General features: G+C 46.2%; 1 protein-coding gene across 14 annotated transcripts in view; it reads left to right on the top strand.

Moving 5' to 3' along the window:
- The window catches only part of GNG12 (G protein subunit gamma 12), a 125,106-nt gene that overhangs the window by 76,938 nt on the left and 26,888 nt on the right, over positions 1 to 21,280 (top strand). For 2 of the 14 annotated variants that reach the window (XM_034653657.1, XM_034653659.1), the window contains exon 3: positions 8,372 to 8,527. The exons of 11 other annotated variants lie outside the window; for them this stretch is intronic. In XM_034653657.1, the coding sequence (XP_034509548.1) occupies positions 8,372 to 8,383 (12 nt within the window). In that variant the 3' untranslated portion in view covers positions 8,384 to 8,527. Of the gene's footprint in view, positions 1 to 8,371; positions 8,532 to 21,280 lie in introns of those variants that run through there. One more of the 14 variants, XM_034653667.1, reaches the window with a different exon arrangement.

The raw sequence follows: 21,280 nt of genomic DNA, 5'->3' as shown, positions 1-21,280 counted from the left end.
TAGTGATGTCTGCCGTGGGCACAGGAGGGGGAAGAGGCCGCATACATGCCTCACATCTGCCATCCTTAAATTAGAATAATAGCTCAAATAACTGGGATCTGACTACATAAAACCTATGAACTCCACCCCTGTGCACTTCACATTTTTCAGAGACAACAATGCTCTGTTCATGTGTGAAATTTTTGAAAGTAAGTAATCATACTTCAAAGTTGTCTGTTGGGATCTAAGTATGTTCAGCCCAGTCTTTTATATTTGCTATACTAGACAGCGGTCCTCTTGTCACCGATCAGAGCAAGAATCAGAGCAGCATCCTGAAACACCAAGGAAAGGTGAATATAGGGTAATTAATTGCTATATTGATTAAATTGTATTTCTCCCAATGGTGGGAGGGTAAAGGTGAGTTTTTCTGTAAGAGCCGATAGGAGAAAGGGGCGGCTAACGAGAATGTCCATTATTCAGAGCTTCCCATTAAAGGGTCAGCCCAGTCACTCAAGGATGGGCCATAATGAGTTACCACCAGACGCCATGCAGCGGGGTGGAGAAGAAATGGCAGTTACTTGTATCTTGGCAGTAACTTGTTGAAAGACAGCTGCGATACAAATGCACTGGTACTTGTCATGCTTCACGGTCATTAACCTGACATCTCTGTTTTGCTGTGCTAAATGCTGATTCGGGTTAGAAAGGCCACCATGAACTCCAGAAGACAGAGTGAGGTACGTTTCGTGCATGTGTTTAGCACGTTACATTTGCAAGATCGTCCTACTTGCTGTTCTGGTTTTCCCACTTCTAGGGTCATCCACGGGTTAATTCTTTCTGTCAGTCTTAGAGAGACAGGAGATATCTTGCTCTTCAGGTGGAATATATGTAGGCTTATCTTTTGGGGGATGCTTTTGAATGGGGAACAAGGGCCAAGGTAAAACCATTTAGTTGACCCAAATGTCCAGGGAGCCAGTAAAGGGAGCAGGTGCAACAGCAGGTATTTGGGTGCACGTAAACTTTGGTACTCATGGTCCCAAACACAGCAGCCCTGACCTGCTGGAAGGCCCCACCCTGGGCAGGAAACGGTGCTTCTCTGGAGTGGCCATACTGCGGGCTCTGAAGGAGACTGGCCAGCGAGGCCACAGGCTGTCCTCACCATGGGCCAGGCAGCTGATGGAGTTTGTCCTCCTCTCTGAGGCACAGAAAGCTTTTTTCTGTACATATAGCATCATTCCTAGAGGCAGACCATGAAACGTTCTCCCTATGTCCCAGCAAGAAAGTCTCTTACAGACTCTGCCTTACTTTTGAACAACTGTAGATTTTACTTTAAAGGCTAATGTCATTGATTTATTTAGTGGCAAATAAATATTTTAATGCATATATATGTGTGCATGTAACAAAAATATAAATGGCCAGTCATGGAGGTTGTGATTTTTACTACAAATCTCTTTTGGAAATAGATTAATATGAATGGGTATATAAGGATGTGTGCATGCATGTGTATAAAATGTTTGGAAAAGTCCTGGGTGGCCCAAATAATAATTGTAGTTACAAACTGTTGAAAAGTATTTTAATACGGAAGGAAAAACAAACGTACATGTACCTTTTTTTAAATGATGAAGAAAAATAACTCTGTCTTAATGTTATTTTTAAAGTATCTGATGTATAGATCATTACCTACGTACAGTGTCCTAAAATAGGGAGATGCATCTAGTAAGAGGGGAAAGAAATCTGTGCAAATCACTGATGCTGTAACTAAAATGAATCATTAAAGTTAATGGAAAGAACTGAAGTCTGTTCTGCACATGGTCTGCAGGTCTGATGTGAGTCTGGCTCAATAAGAGGGTGTATAAATATGGTCGGGATATTCTGAGAAATGAGTGGGCCTGGAAACCTAACCCCCCAGTTATACCGCTGTTTCTATGGGAAAATATGCTCCCTAAGAACCTCCTTTGAAGCCAGCTTTTGAAATCCTGCTGATTTATAAGTTGGAGAGTTAAGGGTATAAAGTGATCACCTACTGATCTGTAAAATTCTCAGCACTGGCCGGTCCTCGAGCATTTATTGAGTAACCGCTGGGTGGCTTACGCTGTGATAAGCATAGCAGGGTGAGACAAAAGAATAAAGGAGCGTTTCTGCCCTCAAGAAGCTTGTACCGAGTCAGGGAAGGAGAAGACATGCCTGCAAAGCAACCTGAGCGCTTTGACGCCCGGGTCTCCAAAGCGAGAGGCCTGCAGGGGGCGGCAGGAAGGAGGGATGCGAGGCAGCGTGGCTAATCAGGAGAATGTGGGGTTCCTCGGCAGAGCATGTTCCCCATTCATTTGTAATCCCCCCGAGGCACACCAAAGTCTTCCTGGAGAGCCTCACACAAGCTCCAAGCAAGGGCAGTGAGTGTCATATGATCCCAGAGTGCTGAGCAATTCGAAACCACAAATGGCATGTGGCATTACCTTATTAGGAAAGGTTCAGACAGTTTTCTTTCTTTTCTTTTCTTTCCTTTTCTTTCTTTTTTCTTTTTTTTGGAAGAGAGGCTCTTGGCAGGCTAGGCTGTGGTGAGCCTCCCATCCCCAAAGTTCCAGCTCTGAAGCACACCCTCGTGAATCAGCCTGAGATGTGGAACCCGACTTTGTGTGTTTTGTGTCATTTTCTGGGAGAGTCTACAAATGGGACAGGCCTTAACTGGTGACTCACGGCAGGCAGAGCCCTTGCCTTATTCGTGAGAAGCTATTGCTTTTCATTTTTCTCAAGACTGAGCAAAAGTGGGAAGAGACGTGGGCGGGGGGGGGTGCAGCAAGTTGGCTGTAAATTCCTGAGTCTGGGGCTTGGCTGCCTCCTCCTGGGAATGCTGGTAGCCTGTGGGGAGACGATGTGGCTGAGGCTGGGCTGCCAGTAAGGTGTCCAGAGCAAGCACCGCGTTGTGATTGGAAACGCCTGCAAAGAGCCCCCTTGTTCTGTGCTGCATGCTGCGTCTGAGAGGTGCTTCCCAGGGGCTGCCATCAGTCTGCAGTGGCATCCGAGCCTTCCTTATGGTACCGTGCTGTAGTTTCGAGAAGCACCGAGTCCTTGTTACTCCTTGGACACTGGGGGAAGAGGGGAGGTGACATTCCTATCCAAAGAGTTTACGTGATAACCACAGTCGTAGTGGTGAGAAGAAAGCACACATGCGTGCAGTGTTTCCTGTGCTGTAGGAACTGGAAGCACGTATGCTTCGTGTCATTTAATTCCCCTTAGAGCCCTGGAGGGGTTTTTACATTATTCTTTCCATCTGGCAGACCAGGCAGCTGAGGTTCAGGGAAGTGAAGTGACCTGTCCAAAGCCTCACTGCTCAAGGACAAAGCCAGGATGCAGACCCAGGTCTGGCTGCCTCCACATTTACAGCTCTTCCTCCTCTCGGACGCATTTTTATTTACAGTTTCTTACAGATCTTACTGGTACTTCATTCTCCTGTGTTACTTGGGAAGGAGGAGAGCTTCCCACACACACACACACCCCCGGGGGGAGGGGGGTGAGAAGAGGGAGAGGCGTTGGAAAAATAAGTCAGAGAGGAATTTATTCTGAAAAAGGAGGGTTAGTGAGGGAAGTGTTGAGCTGGCCGGCAGAGAGGGAGAGGCTCTTCGGGACTTCGCGTGCGTGCCTTACGGAAGGATGCATGGAAACGAGTGGGAGAAACAGAAAGTAAACTAGTGACAGGGCAGGACCCAATAGAAGGAAACGAGACAGTCAGCAAAGAAAGAGGCTGTCCTGCCTTCAGAAGCAGTGTGTTAATGATTAGCACTCTGCAAACATTTCAGATCTCACGTGCTCTCAGGGGCATGCAGAGCTGTCTTGTTTGGAGGAGAGTTTTGCTTTCCAGAAGACAAAACCGTGACATTTAATTCTGAGTTTCTACAACGACTGGATGAAATCACCACCAGAAAAACAAGAATGGCAGCGCATGTTAATTATTTCAGGAACTCTGAGAGGGTGCAAGCAAAACACCCGCCACCCCACGGAGAGATGCTGCGGGCCTTCCTCCACCCTCTTGTCTTGCTGCCCGCACCCCCCCCCCATTCTGCTTCCTGCCCCCTTCTTGCTGCCTCCATTGAAGATCCCACATCACTTGTATTTCTCCAAAGAAGAAAAAAATAAATGCACAGAGGAGATTTTTGCAAAGTAAACTCCATCTTCCCAGAAGCCTAAGGTACCCTTGCTGGGCCTCTCTGACTTTCCTATCAGACGATTGATCTTTGATTGGCAGCCTGCCTCCTGACACTAGTTTCTCTGCCACAAGCATCTGAAAAAGCCAGGGATTTCTTTATTGATCTTTAACCAAACTCTTAAATACCCAGGACTTTCCCTCTTCAAAAGAACCATTTTGCAAGCAGAAGAATCCTTTAAAAAGTGAAGTGTAGTCCACTTTGCAGGTTCTCTCCCCACCCACTCCCCCGCCCTTTTTTTCCCTAAAAGGAAGGCTCTTCATTCCTGCCCGCCCTCCCCTCTGCAGAACAACAGTCTCTGGTTTTAATACAGCAAGTTCTGTAACTATTTGTCTTTTGCAGATTAGGATAGTGAAACATTGCAGCCGCTCTCTGCGGGTTCCCATTCTACCCCAGTGAATAGAGCTATGCCCCACCATCCTTCTCCTCCTGGCCAGTGGCCTCAAGTCCCCTGGTATCTCTGCCTTGGCACAGGGAGCCGACATTGTTTGCATAGCGTACATTCCTGGACAATTGAACTAGCCAGTTTAACCTTCAGAGCATCCCGGTCGGTTTGTGGGTGTTTGTTCCGGGGAGAGGGGGAGAAGAGATGGTGGCTTTCATGGGTCACGCATGATGCTACCCACACACACAAAATTCCAAATCTTTATACTCTAGAGATTAGCTGAAACTGTTGCCAGAATTCACAAGCGAAATCAATTGTTGAAGGTACTTTGGTCTTTCCAGAAGCAGATAGCATTCATACTTGCTTCTTACAGCACTCCCCACTCCCCTCACTCCCGTCCAATGAAAGCCTTATTTTAAGACTAGCCCCCGTTTCTTGCTAAATTAATCTTCATTAATTAAGATGCAGTAACAGCCCACCTTTCTTGAAATACATTATGATTGGCGTTTAATGAGGGAGATCTTAAAAGTCTTATCCCAAAGACCAAGTCTTGGACCACTCAACACTCAGAAAATTATTTGTGCTTTTAAAGCTACCTGTTAGAAATTATTTCCAGTTTTGTGTGCATAAAGGTCGGTTCCAGAAGTGACATCAGGAAAGATATAAGTTGAAACTCAGCAGTCTTTCTTCCATTTATTTTGAGTAAATTATTGAATTATAGCTCCTTCTAACATCTGCCCCCTGCACCAAGAAAACTTTTAAAATATTACTTGCTTTAAGGATGTCTACTGGCCTTTTGCTTTCGAATTGGAGTTTAAGCCTTCCACATCATTATCACCAACCTTCCTTTTACCTCCTTTCACCTTTCCCCAGATTCTGAAACAATAAATGTTTTAGAACTTTGAGAGCAAAATGAAATTGTAATCTCTCTGAATTACTTACCAGTACTCACCAGGTTAAGCATGATTTTTTTGCACATAATATAAAAATCAAAACACCAACTGGTGGATTTAAGCCAAACTCCTATTTTTAGAACAGTGTAAAAAAAAAAAAACATTTTATTTTAGGCCTCACAGACGGACAGTCATGGAGGAGGCTCCTGGGCATTTCTCCATCCCTCAGCAAAGAGCTGGGGTGACCTCCTCCTCTGGGTAGCTGCCTCCCTCCGGATGCCTTCTGCAGTCCAAGCCACTTCCAGACCTCTGACGAATTGGTAACTGGGAAGAAAGGATGTTGCAGGCCTAATTAAAAAAAAGAAGAAGAAGGAGAAGAAGAAGAAGAAAGAGAGAGAGAGAAAGAAAGAAAGAAAGAAAGAAAGAAAGAAAGAAAGAAAGAAAGAAAGAAAGAAAAAGAAAACAAAAAGTGTTTTGTAACCTTCCTTTTAGTTATCATGCATTTGAGTGCTCATTGAGCTTGGGGGGAAATGGAAACTTTTTTTTTTTTTTAATTAAGAATGGAGGAGAAAAGTTTCCTTGTGTATTCTTACAGGAGTCCACTTAATTATGCCTTTGTCAGCAGGTAGTTTATAGGGGAGTCAATTTTTAAAGAAGGAGAAGGCTCTGGCCTTTAATTATCCCAGTTGGTATTCAGCTTTAGAAAGTCAGTGTGCCTGCTGAGTATGTTAATTTAGCCACTTTATAGCATCTTAACTCTGCCCTTCCTCAACCAAACCATTTCCCCAAAGAAAAGAATTCAGAGGAGTCAGGTGATACAGGAGAGCTTTATACCTGCATATCTAACCTTCTGTTTCTCTGTACTTCGGGCTTTAATTAAAATCTTCAGGTCCGTTTTGGCTGTTTTTTGGTTTTTTGCTTTTTATGCTACTTTAAAGTCATTGGTTCATGTGTTACTACATTCCACAAGTTCAATCAATAAATATGGAAGTGGTTACTTTTTACCAAGTAAAGGGATACAGACAGAGGTATCCTGTCTTCAGAGACCTTAGATTCTAAGGGGACAGAGAGACAAGTAATAAGGGGGTTATTCCAGACCATGGTAAGTGATCGAGTCATTTCCACAAATATTTATTTATTGTCTACCTGTTACCCAGATATAGGAGATGCTGTTCTAGAACAGTCCTTGCCGAGGGGCTCTCAAATTTGCTTTCTTTTTCTTTTTCGCTAACCCCATGACATAAGGGGGACAGGTACCCTTTCGCTAACCCCATGACATAAGGGGGACAGGTACCATTTCCTTCATCTTCGAGGAGAGAAAATTAAAAATTCAAAGAAATGAAGCCATTTGTCCCAAATTCCTATGTGAAAGAACCAGAACCCACGTGTCCTGGTCATGATGGGCCTGGCGGTTTTAACACAGGACGAAATGGGGCCCAGAAGAATACGGTGCCTTCTCCAAATCACACAGCTAACTCCTGTCAGATCTGGGACTAAAGCCTAGAACTCTACTCCAAATGGATCCTTTCAGTTCAGTTCAGATCAAAAGCCTGCTGGGTCCCACAGCCAGTGTCCATGATGGGCTTGCTTGGCCACTGGGAGAGCAGATTTAGATCTCTCTTCCACCGATGACATATCCATTGCCCCCTGCTTGGCTTATCAGCTGTGTGTAGATGCCCACATAACAGAGACGTGTATTTTATTTATTTACAGCATTTATGTAATATTTACTATGTGCCGAGCACTGTTCTGAACACTTTACAAATATTAACTCATTCACTCCTCAGTAGCAAACTGAGAGGTGCAGTCGTTACCCACATCTTGCAGATGAAGAAAGAGGCACAGAGATAATAAGTGACTTGCCGTCAGTCACATACCTCAGAGGTGGCAAAACTGGTCAAGGCCAGACAGCCTGGCTCCCATCTGTGAACTTAGCCACTACTCTGGGCTGCTAAATGGGATCACATATTCCCTTAGGCAATATGCTAGGAGGGACAGAAGATTTGGAACTGGAGAAGCCTAGGTTCAAATCCCAGATCTACCCCTAAGTAGGAGTGGGATTTGGCACAAATGATTGAACCTTTCTGGGCATCATGCTTCCCATCTGTAAAATGGGACTAATGCATGGTTCATTGGGCTGTGGTGACGATGAAAAGAGATTGTATTTACAGAGCCCCTCACAAAAACACCTGAGTCCTCTCAGCCGGTAGGTGGGTAGTGGCGTCACAGTCATGCTTCTGGACCTGAGCCTTGTCTCCATCCATTTCTGTAAAGCTGCACTATGATATGCAGGCTCTCTGCATTTTCCAAATTGGCATCCCTTTTCAAGAACGTGCTTTATATATCTGAAAATCAATGAGTTGAAGAGGTGCCTGAGTATGACCTGAGGCCTAGGGCAGAGGAAACACCCTGGGTAGCTGTTGCCTTTCCTCCGACACCCTGAGAATTTTGAGTTGGCAGTTCAAAACCCCTGCTGCTTAACCTGGAGCCATCTTGCTCAGAATGCAGCTGAGGGACCTGCATTTAAGAGCAAAGGTTTGGAGCTTATCTGCCTAGGGTGGGATCCCAGCACTGTGATGCTTGCTAGCTCCAATTTACTTAATTTCTTTGTGCCTTAGTTTCTCCCTCTGTCAAGTGAGGATGATAGTAGGTGCCCCCATAGGGTTAGTGTGACGGTGAAGTAACTTAGTTGTTGCATAGCATTTAGCACAGTGCCTGGTACGTAGTGCCTGTGCCCAGTCCATACCGCTGAGCTTATCCTAAGTAGTGGTCTCATCAGTCAAGCACTGTCTTTTGGGACTTCCTCCCTTCTTACACTAGCACACCTGCAGTGGCTTATTACAGTATTAGCATACTAGCCATTTTCAGTATTCTACTTATAGGTAAATACCATTTTCTCTATCTCGATACATTTCCAGAAAATTATGTAGCATCCAACTGATGTTCCCAAGTCTCCCAGGGAGCAGTACTTGCAAAGAAAGCGAGATGACGGGCCTGCTTCATAACTTAGCTCCTGCTGCCAGAAGCATTGCAGTCCTCTTTATCAATTGCTCTTTGAGTTTTCTGAAGTTTTAAAATGTAAGTTTTAAATTTAAATGGTTTTGGGGGGGTTTCCATTTGTTTGGATTTTTTGTTGTTTTTTGTTTGTTTTGTTTTTGTCTTTTTGGTGTTTGTTTTGGTGGCAGGGTCAAGAAGCAAATTCAAACACAGGTAGATAGGCGTAAACCTAAACTGTCTTCTTTCCCCGGGGCCTCACCTTGCTGGGTGCTTCTATCCAGGGCCCTTCTGGCCTGTCATCCTCCCCACGGAATCCAGCCGACCCGTAGGGAGGGATCACGCTCCTGCCGCTGCCTCGGGCTGTGCCGGCAGCAAAGACAAAGTCTCACAACTGCTGGACAGAAATGTTCGTGCCGTGGAATTAGGTGCAGTTATCATTATTATGCTAGCAAAAATGTGTTGCGTTTTGCTGTCTGTAACCGTGTTTTGAGAGTGGTGGCCTACCCGGCTGGCCGTGGCAAGGAGCACCTTGCTTCTGCTTCAGGTGCTGGTACAATACATACTGAATGTTAATGCCGAGAATCCCAGATTCAGATTCCTGAAATACTGGACAGCATTTTGTGTTTGCCCAGCTTCCCCTCCTCCTTCCGTCCTTCAGACCCTGGAAAGTGGCTTTAGTCGTAGCACCAGCCAGAGACTCTATCCTTAGCGAATCCAGCAGTGTTCTGAATTTTGCCCTTCACAATGGGAGACCTTTGTTCTTCTGATTAATAAGTAGACAGCTTATGTCTGTACTCTCCTAATGAGTAAAACACAAGTATTTTGCATACCGTCACAGTATTTATCATACCTGTATAGCATCTAATATCATATGTTTACTGTTTTTCTTTAAATCTATTTCAAGTTAACTCAGGTTTTAAGTTAGCCTCTTTTTAAAAAAATTTTTTTATTTAAATTCAGTTTAGTTAATATATACTGTGTGATTAGTTTCAGGGGTAGAATTTAGTGGTTCATCAGTCACATATACACCCAGTGCTCATTTCGTCAAGTGGCCTCCTAAATGCCCATCACCCAATTTAGTTACCCCTTCCCCCACCCACCTCCCCTCCAGCAACCCTCAGTTTGTTTCCTATAGCTAAGAGTCTCTTAAGTTTTGCTCCCTTCTCTGTTTTCATCTAATTTTATTTTTCCTTCCCTTCCCCTATATTCATCTGTTTTGTTTCTTAAATTCCACATATGAGTGAAATCATACAGTATTTGTCTTTCTCTGACTGATTTATTTCGCTTAGCATTAATACCCTCTGGTTCCATCCACGTCATTGCAAATGGCAAGATTTCATTCTTTGAGATTGCTGAGTAATATTCCATTGTGTATATAGACCACATCTTCGTTTTCCATTCATCTGTTGATGGACATCTGGGCTCTTTCCATAGTTTGGCTATTGTGGACATTGCTGCTATAAACATTGGGGTGTATGTGCCCCTTTGAATCACTATGTTTGTATCCTTTGGATAAATACCTAGTAGTGCAACGCCTGGGTCATAGGGTAGCTCAATTTTTAACTTTTTGAGGGACCTCCACACTGTTCCCCAGAGCAGCTGCCCCAGTTTGCATTCCCACCAATAGTGTAAGAGGATTCCCCATTCTCCACATCCTTATCAACATCTCTTGTTTCCTGGCTTGTTAATTTTAGCCATTCTGACCGGCATGAGGTGGTATCTCTTTGTGGTTTTGATTTGTATTTCCCTGATGCTGAGTGATTTTGAACATTTTTTCATGTGTCTGTTGGCCGTTTGTATGTCGCCTTTGGAGAAATGTCTGTTCATGTGTTCTGCCCATTTCTTGCCTGGATTTCTTCAATATCATCCAGAAAACCATTGGTCTGGTGTGTAATTATCTTTTTCTAACAAACATTAAAATAAACATTAGCTATTATTATTATTAAAAAGTATATGTGTGTGACCACCAAAAATTACTGAATGTTCCAAAGAGTGGAAAATAGCACTCGTGTACATTGAGACCGATCACATGGTAATTTGCTAGCATTCTTTCACTGAGGAGTAGTGACTTTATAACCAAAAATATTTCTATTTTGTCTGTGACTTTGGATACACTGTTCTATACTGTTTTTCTTCTTTTTCTTCAGCTCCTTTGGACTCTGTCATTTAGGCTCTAAAATGTCTTCCTCTTTTGAGGTAATCCTCCTCCTCATCTCCTGGCAGTGTGAGGACGACAGCTCTGAGCACGGTGCCTGGCACAGAGTTAGAGCTGTCAGGAGGAAGGACCTCTTTGATCTGTGTGGGTGTTTTCTTCTCAGCCGAGCTTACCAAATCCTTGGGACCACAGAATTCCTAGATTCCCTGTGAGTATGTAGTAGAGTGGCTTGCCTCCAGAAGAAACCCAGCACGTACTTAATAAATGAATAAAGATTGGGAAGTTGGGGAGGAGTCAGGGGTCATACACAGAGACTGGGGTCATAAGGATAAAATGTTTCTTGATATTAATGGGTGTTGTTGTGAAGGAGTCTGTTCGTGACTGCCTGTATTCACGTGATTTGTGAAGGGCTGTTGGAGAATCTGTGTCTGGCCACTTATCCTTCATTCGTGCGGCCTGTAAGAGGAGAAGGAGAAAGAACTGACGTTATCTCGGGACATGGAAGTTTTTGATTCCTAAGCTTGTCATTGGTCCCACCACCTGCTTGACACATTGGAGCAACTTTCCAGAAGATCTTTTACCCTGTGGTCAAAAACTCAGATGCTGAAGGACTCAGGCCAGGACAGTGCAGCAGGGAGGGAGACCCGTGTACCCCAGGAGCACCTGTCTGCTCCATAGCCCCAGCTCAGCCAGCATATGGGAATGTGTTCTCTGTAAACAAGCCAGATATCTGGATTTTTATATGAAAACTCTCGATTTCTAAATGTTGGCACTGTGTGTTTTCTTTTCTTTTTTTTTTTTAAACTAATTCTCTGCAGGCCAAATAAAACAGGTCTGCAGGCCAACGCCAGGCCTCCAGCTGCCAGTTTGTGAGTTTTGACTTAGCGTTTGCATCCTTGATTTTAGAGTCTGTCCTTAGCTAACACAGTGGTTTTTTTCAATAACTTGTTCTAATGTCAAGCAGCTAGTTTAATTGTGACAAACTCTAAGAATGAGGGAATCAAAGAGCAATTTGTGACTTTGGTGTGAAGTTCCTGTTGGGGGGTGATCCCAGCTCTTCCAAAATCTGAGAACCAGCTGTTGGCCCTCAAGCTTGGGCTCACATCTTTCCCCTCTTTGCAAACAAAGGAAACAGATGCCAGGCGGTTAACAGCACAGGTAACATCTTGGTAGGTACTTCGGCTAGAATACAGTAAACTTTCTTCCAGGGTCAGTGCATTTTTGTAGGGCAATACGAACAGCTTGGATGAAAAGTCCATGTTGGCTGCACATGTCACTGACCTTACAAAAGGAGTGGCCTTGAAATCCAGGTGTGCAATCATTTGGAATAGCCAAGAATTTTGACTTGTTTATTCTTCCCAAAGGCCCAAAGAGCTTTAACAAGCAAACAAAAAACCATTTAAATCATCAGAAATGCTTTTTAGTTCTCAGCGCTAATAATCTTTTAGAAGTCATTTTCTGTCTCCTTTCCCCAGTGTGTATTTTATAAAAATGGACCAAGATCCAAATTAGATACTAAGCTATATGATTAATGCATAACCTTCATATCTGAGCTGAAATGGGAACAAACAGTGGAGAGAAGTATTTGGGGGAGGTAGTTCATTTTAATTCTTTTTGCTTTAAGATCTAGTGGATGAAAGTACGAAACAGGTGATGCCCTGTTTATTCGTCCATATTTGTAGAGTACCTGATAGGTTCTATATGTAATGGACTTCTGCATGAAGCCATAATGTTTCCTTGCTCTAGATCAGAGAGCGGCAGACTCGTCCTATAAATGGCCGGATAGTCATTCTTTCAGGCTCTGTGGACCGTGCAGGGTCTGCCACAACCATTCAGTCCTGCCATTGTTCAGTGAAAGCAGCCGTGAGTAATAGGTAATCGAGTGGGCCTGTCCAGGTGCCAATAAAACTTTACTTGTAAAAATTGACAACAGACGGGATTTGGCACACAGGCGGTAATTCGCCTCTGCTCTCGCTGAGCGAGGAAGAAATACGGGAGACTTGATTATATTATTTGTGATCGTCTTCATTGGTTTTATTGCTCAAGCAGCAATAGCAAAAGCGCATCCATAGTCCTTGTCTAGGCAAATCAACTTCCTCTTTGTGTTCTAATCACTCTTTGTCCATCTGCATATATAATCTTTATACACCCTGTGAATAGCAGAGGTACAAATGTTTTCCTTAATGTAATGCCCTAAACATTGTTCTACAGCAGCGCAGTCCTCAGAATTATACCTTCAGCGGTGGAGCATCCTCCCTCTTGCCGACATACCATCATTTATGTTTTGTGAATTTTTATTTTTTTCTTCATTTTTCAGCAAATAATACTGCAGTAAATATCTCTACGCACATGCCTTTTACTTTGGATTATTTCCTTAGGATAAACTTCCTGGGTTAGAATTATTGGTTCAAAAGATAGGAACATATTTTTTTGTTGTTGTTTACGCATTTTGAAAAGGGTTGAGAAGTGGCTTTGGAAGAGTGGTAACTACTGCCCGCGGCTGTTCTGGGTTCTCGGTGGCGTTCATGGCCACGTTAGGCTTGGGTTCAGCAGGCCGTTCGGACTTGGGCCCTCCCAGCTCTCCGTGTCTGCTTTAGGCCCAGCTCTGGTGAGCTCCAGCGCGCGAGACTGGAAACCTAACGCCTCCCTCCCACGGAAACTCGTCTGCTGGCTGTTCTTAGCAACGGCGGGATCGTTAGGAGTAAATCTCTAACTTTCCAAGTAGACAGCTCTGAAGCAGCCTTCTCCTTGGAAGGCATAGATTTTTTTTTGTTTAAGATTTTATTTATTTATTTGAGAGACGGCAAGAGACAGAGCATGAGCAGAGGGGCAGTGGCAGGCAGAGGGAGAAGCAGGCTCCTGAGCTTCATGAAGCAGGGCTCGATCTCATGACCAGAGCCGAAGGCAGACGCTTAACCGACGGAGCCACCCAGGTCCCCCAAGGCATAGATTTTAAACACCGTTTCTGGAAGGCCATCCCTGATGGCCGCTTGGCGTCCCTTTGCTCTGTGATTTCCCAGCATCCACAGCACTTTTTGTCAGTGTAATGCCAGCCTTCCCTCACTGCTCTGTCCCTGGTACCTCATGTGGGTCCTGGCACACAGTAGGTGTCTGATGAACTTAGGTTAAATTAAGATCATGCTGGCCTCTGTGTGGCAACTCTGTTGTACGTTGGTGGTCAGTGGATAGGAGGGTGGAGAGATTCCCTCTGTTCTCCACCAGAGCCTGGAATTGAGATGGGCTTCTGAGACTCAAACTGGCAAAAATCCAAACACAGTGGAGGGGATGGACCATCTTGATGTCACCTGAGGGAGTGGATCTCAGAGCAGGAAGGGCTAGGCCCAGAATTCTAATCATGGCCTGACTGAGTATTAACAGAAACGTGGCCCCTGGAGTTACTGGAAAGCAGGTGATCTGCCTGGAGTCCGGAAGGGAGAATAATCAGTTGATGGTTACTGAGCGTTGTCCAGACAGATATCTGCTGGATCTGGGTCACTGGAGAGGTGGGTCAGTGTGGCCTTCGGGCCTCACCACAGCCCAACAGAGCCATATCTCTACTCCTTGCTCTTTGCTTCACCCATGTGCTCCCTGGGCAGCCTCCCAGTGTCTCCCATGGCATTCTCTCTGAAGCACCTGATCCCAGGGAGGGCTGCCCTGTGCAAGCAGGAGCAAGCCCACTGGTTTCTCTGTCTCTTTGAGTTTGACGAGCACAGATCATTCCTGGAGAGGATCCCCTCTGAGGGCACTGATGGGGTTTCAGATCCTGATGAGCCGAGGCCTAGACTTGCCCAGAGTGTCTCACTGTGGCACTGCCTTAGCCCAAGCACCAAGCTGGGGGTGACTGGCATTCTACCTTTGGGGCACCTTGCCCATCGCCCTTGGGTACCTTCCACCTGCCTCAGAACTGTCCGTCAGCCCTGAGGAGAACCGCACACATGGTCAAGAGACCAGGGTTTGGAGTTGGGCAAAGCCAGAACTCCTAATGAATAAGGGAGGAAGGGGCGACATGAGCAGGAACTGGTGGAAGGTTGGACTTGTGTGAAAGCCCGAGGGTGGCTAGGACTGGTTGAGCCACAGGGCAGCAAGGGCTTCAGAGCTCCCTGATACCACCATCACCACCACATCCATTTAGGACTTAGGATTTTCTCCAGTGGCTGCTAGAATAATTTCTGTGACCTCCTTCTCACAGAAGTGTCAGCATCCCACTAACCGCAGGCCCACCCAGCAGAGTCACCAAGCCACCCAGACACTGCCATTTCCTCGGCTTTCTTATCTCACATTTGCAACTTACACCCAGGTTCAAACCGTGCCTCTTCCAGTCAGTGGCTGTGGGACTGCAAGCAGCTCACATACACCTTCTGAGTGCGTTTCCTCGTTTGCGAAATGGTTGTAATATTATACGCCTTGTCAGGTTGGTGTATGGGTTAGACATAAAGTAAAAACAGAAGCTGGCACATGACACACGCTCAGTAAATGGTATTTATGGTATTCTGTCACTCATTCAACACATGCATACGAGGCACCGTTCCAGGAGCTGGGCAAACAGCACTGAAAAAGACAGACCTTGTCAGGTGCGATGGTGTGTGCCTGTGGTCCCAGCTCCTCAGGAGGCTGCGTGGGAGGATTCTGTGAGCCCGTGAGTTCTGGGCTGTGGGACACCAGGCCAGTTGGGTGTATGCACTAAGGGTGAACTGGCCCAGGTTGGAAAAAAAGCTCTCTCTCATGGAGCTCAGATTCTAGGGGCAGAGGTAAGCAAAAAAAAAACCACACAGATCATAATGTCAGGCAGTGATCCATGTTCAGAAGAAAACTGAAGCAGGGTAAGGAGAAAGAGAGTGACAGGTAGGGTAGGGTGGTAGCTATTTCAAGCAGGACAATCAAGGACTGCCTTCCTGAGAAAAAGGATGTGAGCAGAAACCTGAATAAAGCAAAGAGGATAACCCATATACATATCTAAGGGAAGGGCATTCCAAGCAGGGGGAATAGCATATGCCTAAGGCCCTGAGGTGGGAATAGTCCTGGCACATTTATGGAAAAAGCAAGCCGACCACAAGAATTAGAGGGGAGAGTGGGAGAGAAGCCTGGAGTAGTGTCCAGGAACCGGATCTAGGGTCTCCTAAACCATGCTATGACCCTGGAATTATTCCAGGAATTATGGGAAGCCACCGAAGGGTTTTGAGCAAAAAGAATAGTGTGATGGGATTAAATTAAATTTAGAATGTTTTGCTGTAGCTGCTGATTGTAAAATAAGCTGTAGGGCAGCAAGAGAGAAATGGGAAAGGCCCTAAAAGGCCATGTGAGAGTCCAGAGGAGAGGGGAGTGTGCTGGACCATGCCGGGAACATGGAAGCAATAGGAAGCTGCTGGGTTCAGGGCGTGTTCTTGTAGGTGGTGCCTACTTGCTCCCGAGATTAACTGCTGCATATGACAGGAGACCGGCATGGCTCCAAGCATTTGGGGCCTGAGCATTGGATAAATGATGTTGCCATTTCGAGGATTGGGGAATGCCAAGGGAGGAAGGATTTTGGCAAGCGGAGGGGGAGGAAACCGGAGGTAACCTTCCAGGTGTTAAGTTTGAGATGCATGTCCAGTGGATATCCAAATGGAGATGTTGGGCTGGCAGGTGGATAGTCGAAGCCAGAGCCCCCAGGGAGAGGTTAAAGCTGGAGATACAAAGAGGTGGAGGGCTCTGGTCTGTGGGAAAGACTTGCTGTAGACCAAAGGTCTCGGAGGACAGTGACCGACCGTCTGTGTTTTACTCACCTCTGTATACCCAGTGCGGGCATTCGAGTCTGATGAGTAAATGCATCGGTTGCACAATGAATGTGGTTTAGTGCCAAACAAAATCGTTGACTGAAAATTTGCTTTATTATTCCCAACAAAAAATAGAAACCTGGTGTGTAGTTTCTTAAGAAACAGTTAGCATGAGATAACATCAAAGTTGGACACTGAAAGGAACGTTTGAGGCCATTTGATGCAAAAGTTTATTGCCAAGGGTCAGAATGTTTGCAGGGGCCACGCATTGACATAAACTGAATCAAAAATACCTTGCACAGCAGTGCGCTGTTATCATTCACGTGTAGGGAGAAGTTGCAATTAATATAAGAGAACAGCACTTCTGTTTATTTTTTGTCATTATGTGTTTTCATAACTAATAGGTTCCAAAAGAACAACTGTCTTTGGAGGGGAGAGAGTTCAGTGAGCATTTGCCCATCAAAAGGAGTCCTTTTACTAAAATGGGTGGGAAGTGGGGATCTAATCCAAGCCCTTTGTTTTACTGATGCAGAAGGGGAAGAGGGGTGGGATTAAGTGAGTTGAATAAATTAAGGAGCTAATTAATTAATGGGCCTCCATGGACCGTGAGCTGGGTAAGAATCTCTCTTCACCACCACTATTCCTATTCCGTCTCTCAGCACCAACTTTTTGCAGACCAATAACTGAGGGATTGCCTTTGAACATCAGTCATATCTAGCCATGGAATTATTTTGGTGATTTATTTTGCTAATGATTTAATATGAGAATTATAATTAGAGTTTGCTTTCGCTAATTTCAGAATCCACTCACAATTGCCTAAACACATTCTATTTGGCAGTGTGAAAGAATAAATAGTCCCAGAAGGGTCAAAGAAAGTGAATTTTTTTTTTAAAGATTTTATTTATTTATTTGACACAGAGAGAGAGAAGGAGAGAGAGAGAGAGCACGCGCACGCGGGCAAGCCGCAGGCAGAAGGAGAAGGAGAAACAGGCTCCCCGCTGAGCAGGGAGCCCGATGCGGGACTCCATCCCTCCTGACCTGAGCTGAAGGCAGAGGCTTCTCCAACTGAGCCACCCAGGCGCTCCAGAAAGTGAAATTTTTAATGTGCTATAGATCATGTACCAAGTGATTCTCTTGTCGATGGGGAGGGAGACACTTCCTTTCCAGTATTGCTGTGGGCATTAGGTAGCACACACATTTGGTGTCTGCAGAGGCCCTGGAGAAAGAGACCAGCTCCCCCCTTGTCTTACATATAGGGAAACTGAGGCCTCTGAGGAACCCAAAGAAACTAAGCTGAGTGTAGCCCGGAGTCCAGCCCCCTAGGTTGGAATTACCCTCCAACTCAGACCCTGTCTCCTGATTCTCGGGGTTCCTGTCTTCCCCAGGCTGTGCCTGCCAGGACGCTGCCTGTCTGTACTAATAGGCAGTTCCCCCGAAAGGAGGTACCCTGTGAGGGGCCCCCGCCCCTGGGGTTGGCCTCCCAAGTCCGAGCCTGTGGGCTGCTTGAGCAAGTCCCCCTGAGAGGCTGCCGCGGTGGCTGCATTACTCACAGGTCCCTGCCCCGCGGTGCAGCTGGCCCGCACAGGTTCATTTACATAGTTGCACAACAGGAAGCAAGTCCAGTGTCGGAGCTGGCCCACCGGAGCAGATGTCTCCAGGTGCCCTGGGTCCCGGGACCTTGGGCTCTGCCCTTGCTTTCCACGCTTGCTTCGGGGAGCAGCGGTCTCCCACGGCAGCTTGGTGGGGCCCGGGGAGGGCATGTTTTGATGTGTTGTTTGTCCACGGTCACGTGTTTGGCAGGCCTGACCGGAAGCGGGGTGCTGTATCAGGCAGGGAGGGGGCGCCTTTTGTGGAGGCAGAGTTCCTGCACAGAGTTCTCCCACAGTGGCTACAAGCGAAATGGCAGATGCATGAGTCACTCGGTGAGACGGGAACAGGAGGACATCCTGTTGGTGCCAAGCCGTTTTCAGTTCAGTTATGAGAATTGATCCCCCCAAAAAGTGTGCATCCGCGTCCTTTCCCCTGACACGGCTGGTCCGGCACCTGGCTCCGTGGCTTGTGAAGGACGCTCCGCGGGCTTGCGTGCTCAGGAAATTGGCCGGTGTCCTTGGTCTGCGTCCGTTGCAGTATCAGAGAACCTCTCTGCCAAGGAAACTGTCTGAACGACTTTTTGAAAATATTTTCCCTTGTTCCTCCCTCCCTTGGAATGGGAATACAGTCTGCGGTGTTTCAGGATTGTCCTTTGTGCAGACGTTTCTCAGGTTTTTCTGACAGGAGGCACTGTTGTTGGTGAACATCATTCAGAAAGTATAGTATTTCTGGGGGTTCTCTGTTACTTTTAATAGGATTTTCATAATTCCCTTGTTGTTCTTAAATGAGTCCGTATTCTTGATCCTCATTTTCATAACTGCCATTTATTGACTGCTTCAAGCCCAGCACCATTTTAAGAGCTTTGCTCGAGCACTTAATCCTCTCAGCGGCTCCATGAAGTGTACAAACTGCTGTTACTCCCATTTTGCAAATGAGGAAGCTGAGGTTCCAGAGTCGCCAAGTTCCTTAAATGGCAAGAGCCAGAACTGAAGCTCTGTTCTAAGAGCTCCCTTTGTAGCGTTTATTCCAAGTGTGGTCAGCAGAACACACTGATCTCATGAAATGTTCCTAGGAAAACATTTCTACGTTCAGATAATTGGAAGAAATACTGCGAACCATATGCCTCCTGCAAATCGTAAATGCATTTTAGAAGTCTTGCATGCTAGAAGCCTGCTTATCTTTGTTCCAGTGAGGACTTTACAAAATATAAGGGACTTGAAACCTTATTTCCTTGGATGCCTGTTAAGTTGTAAACTCGTTTTGAGAAACGTAGCTCGCACAGGGAGGCGTGTAGCCTGAGGGATAAGTGTTCAGATCCTGGGTCTGCTACTACCTAGGCAAATTATTTAGCTTCTCTGCCTCACTGTCCCCTTCTGTCTAACAGGGAAATATAATGGCACTCTCCCGCAGCCAGGGTGTTCGTGGGTATTCAGTCGGTGCCTCTAAAGGACCAGAAGAGTGTTGTGCACAGAGAGAAGTACTCGATGTTCTAAATGTAGCAGAACGAATCAAAACATGTGCTACCTGTGGGGTCTGACCACAACCAAAATGCTGTTTCACCATGTTCGGAAAACACATCTCAGAGGCACGCCCTCCCACCTCCCTCTTTCTCTCTGCAGATCCTGACTCAAGGGCAGAGACCTGCTCTTCCCCTTGGTGCTCTCTCTAGCTGCCCCGGATTCTCTCTGTCCCTCACCATCTGGTTGGTCCAGATAGCAGCTCAGACCAGGGCTTGGGTCGCAGGCTTTGAGTGAGGATTGGCATCCACTCCCCCTGGGACAGGGGACCGCTATCTGGCTTAGCCACATGCTTGTGGGTGGCCCCGGGGCAGAATCTGCAGGAGAATGTGCTGGTGAGAAAGGAACTCAAGTTCCCTATTTAAATGAGACCGCTGCCCTTGCAAACCGTTGGCCCCTGGATCTCCAGCAGGGGAAACAATTGCAAAGCATTGCACTTTCACTGAATTTGCAACTCCTCCTGTGACGGCAGCTAGCCCAGAGAGCCCGTCCAAGGGGAGTGGGTGCTGGTTGAGGAGTCTGGCAATTCTGTAAACTTAGCCACTGGGCGCTGGTGCCCAGGCTGCCTCTCAGAACGGCCTGCAGCAGGCAGATAGCACTTGGTGGGGTCTGGGTCTTCCCCTCCCCAGCATGTTCTGAGGTTGGTCCTGCAGTGACTCCCAGGGTGATTAGGGAGAAGTCCATTGGGGAGGAGAGCAATTGCAGAAATGACTAATTTCTAAAAATGAATCCCATATATTTATGTTGCCCTTTGTGTTCTTTCTGTAAATTTTAGGTGTCTCAAAACAAGAAAATTAGAAAAATGTACCAACCCTCCATATGAGCAAGGCTGGTTGCTCATAATATATTTATTAAGTGAAAAAAACATAATTTGCAGAACTATATGTAAATATCCCATTTGTTTAAAAAACCATATGCGCTTGTAGGATGTGTGTGAAGTCCAGAAGAAGGTGTGCAAGGAAAGAAGAAAAAGACTATGCACAGTGGGTACCTCTCTGGAGTGAAATTAGCAGGAAAGAGTTTTAACTTTTCGTTCCGTTCTCATGCATACAATTTGAATGTTTCAACATATTCATTTTGTTATTTAAAAGGGGAAGAACATAATAAAAGGCAAATACCGGAGCTGGTTCCACAAATAGGGCTAGACCAAGTAGTGGTGGCTCATCGTGGGTGTCGCCTGACTGGCTGGAGACTTTGCACTAAGAAGGAAGGAAACCCAGACCAGACCAGAAAATGGGCCAATTCCAGGCACAGAGCAGTGTACCCTCCGCAGCACGTGGCTTCCCAGCCTGTGCAGTTGCTGACGGTGCTGCCAAGTTGTGCTTCTCTTTCCCCACACCTTCCCCGGGGAAGCCACACAGCTGCTCAGACCTCCACAGTTCAGCTCCCCCTGAATTGCCCTGGGCCATGATAAAGCCCCTTTCCATCACCCAGGCCCTGACCAACCCGAGAGATGCACCCCAAGCTCACACCGACGTGGGCACCCCTGCCAGGAGGGTCGGCCTTATTGCTGGGTCACCTCTGGAGTTCTCACCCCCTGTGAAAGCTACTCCCCCAAACCCTGGAGCCCCAAACAGGTGGAAAGGATCAGAGAGCCTGGGATGGAGTTTGGGGGGGGGGTGCTATCTCAGAGTCAGGAGCCCCAGTGCCTGGAGTTTTCAAGTCCCAGGGGCCTTGGGCAGGTCCTCAGATTTCCTTTTGCCTCCGTTTTCTCATACACTGGCTGGACAGAGAATTTAATGACAGGGTGGCTGGGAGATGTGATAACAATTGGAAGAGTTTCAAAAGGTAAAAGATGATGATATGCAAAGAAAA

Source organism: Ailuropoda melanoleuca, chromosome 2, assembly GCF_002007445.2.
Source record: "Ailuropoda melanoleuca isolate Jingjing chromosome 2, ASM200744v2, whole genome shotgun sequence".
NCBI classification, from domain to species: domain Eukaryota; kingdom Metazoa; phylum Chordata; class Mammalia; order Carnivora; family Ursidae; genus Ailuropoda; species Ailuropoda melanoleuca.
This window is presented reverse-complemented; position numbering and strand designations above follow the sequence as displayed.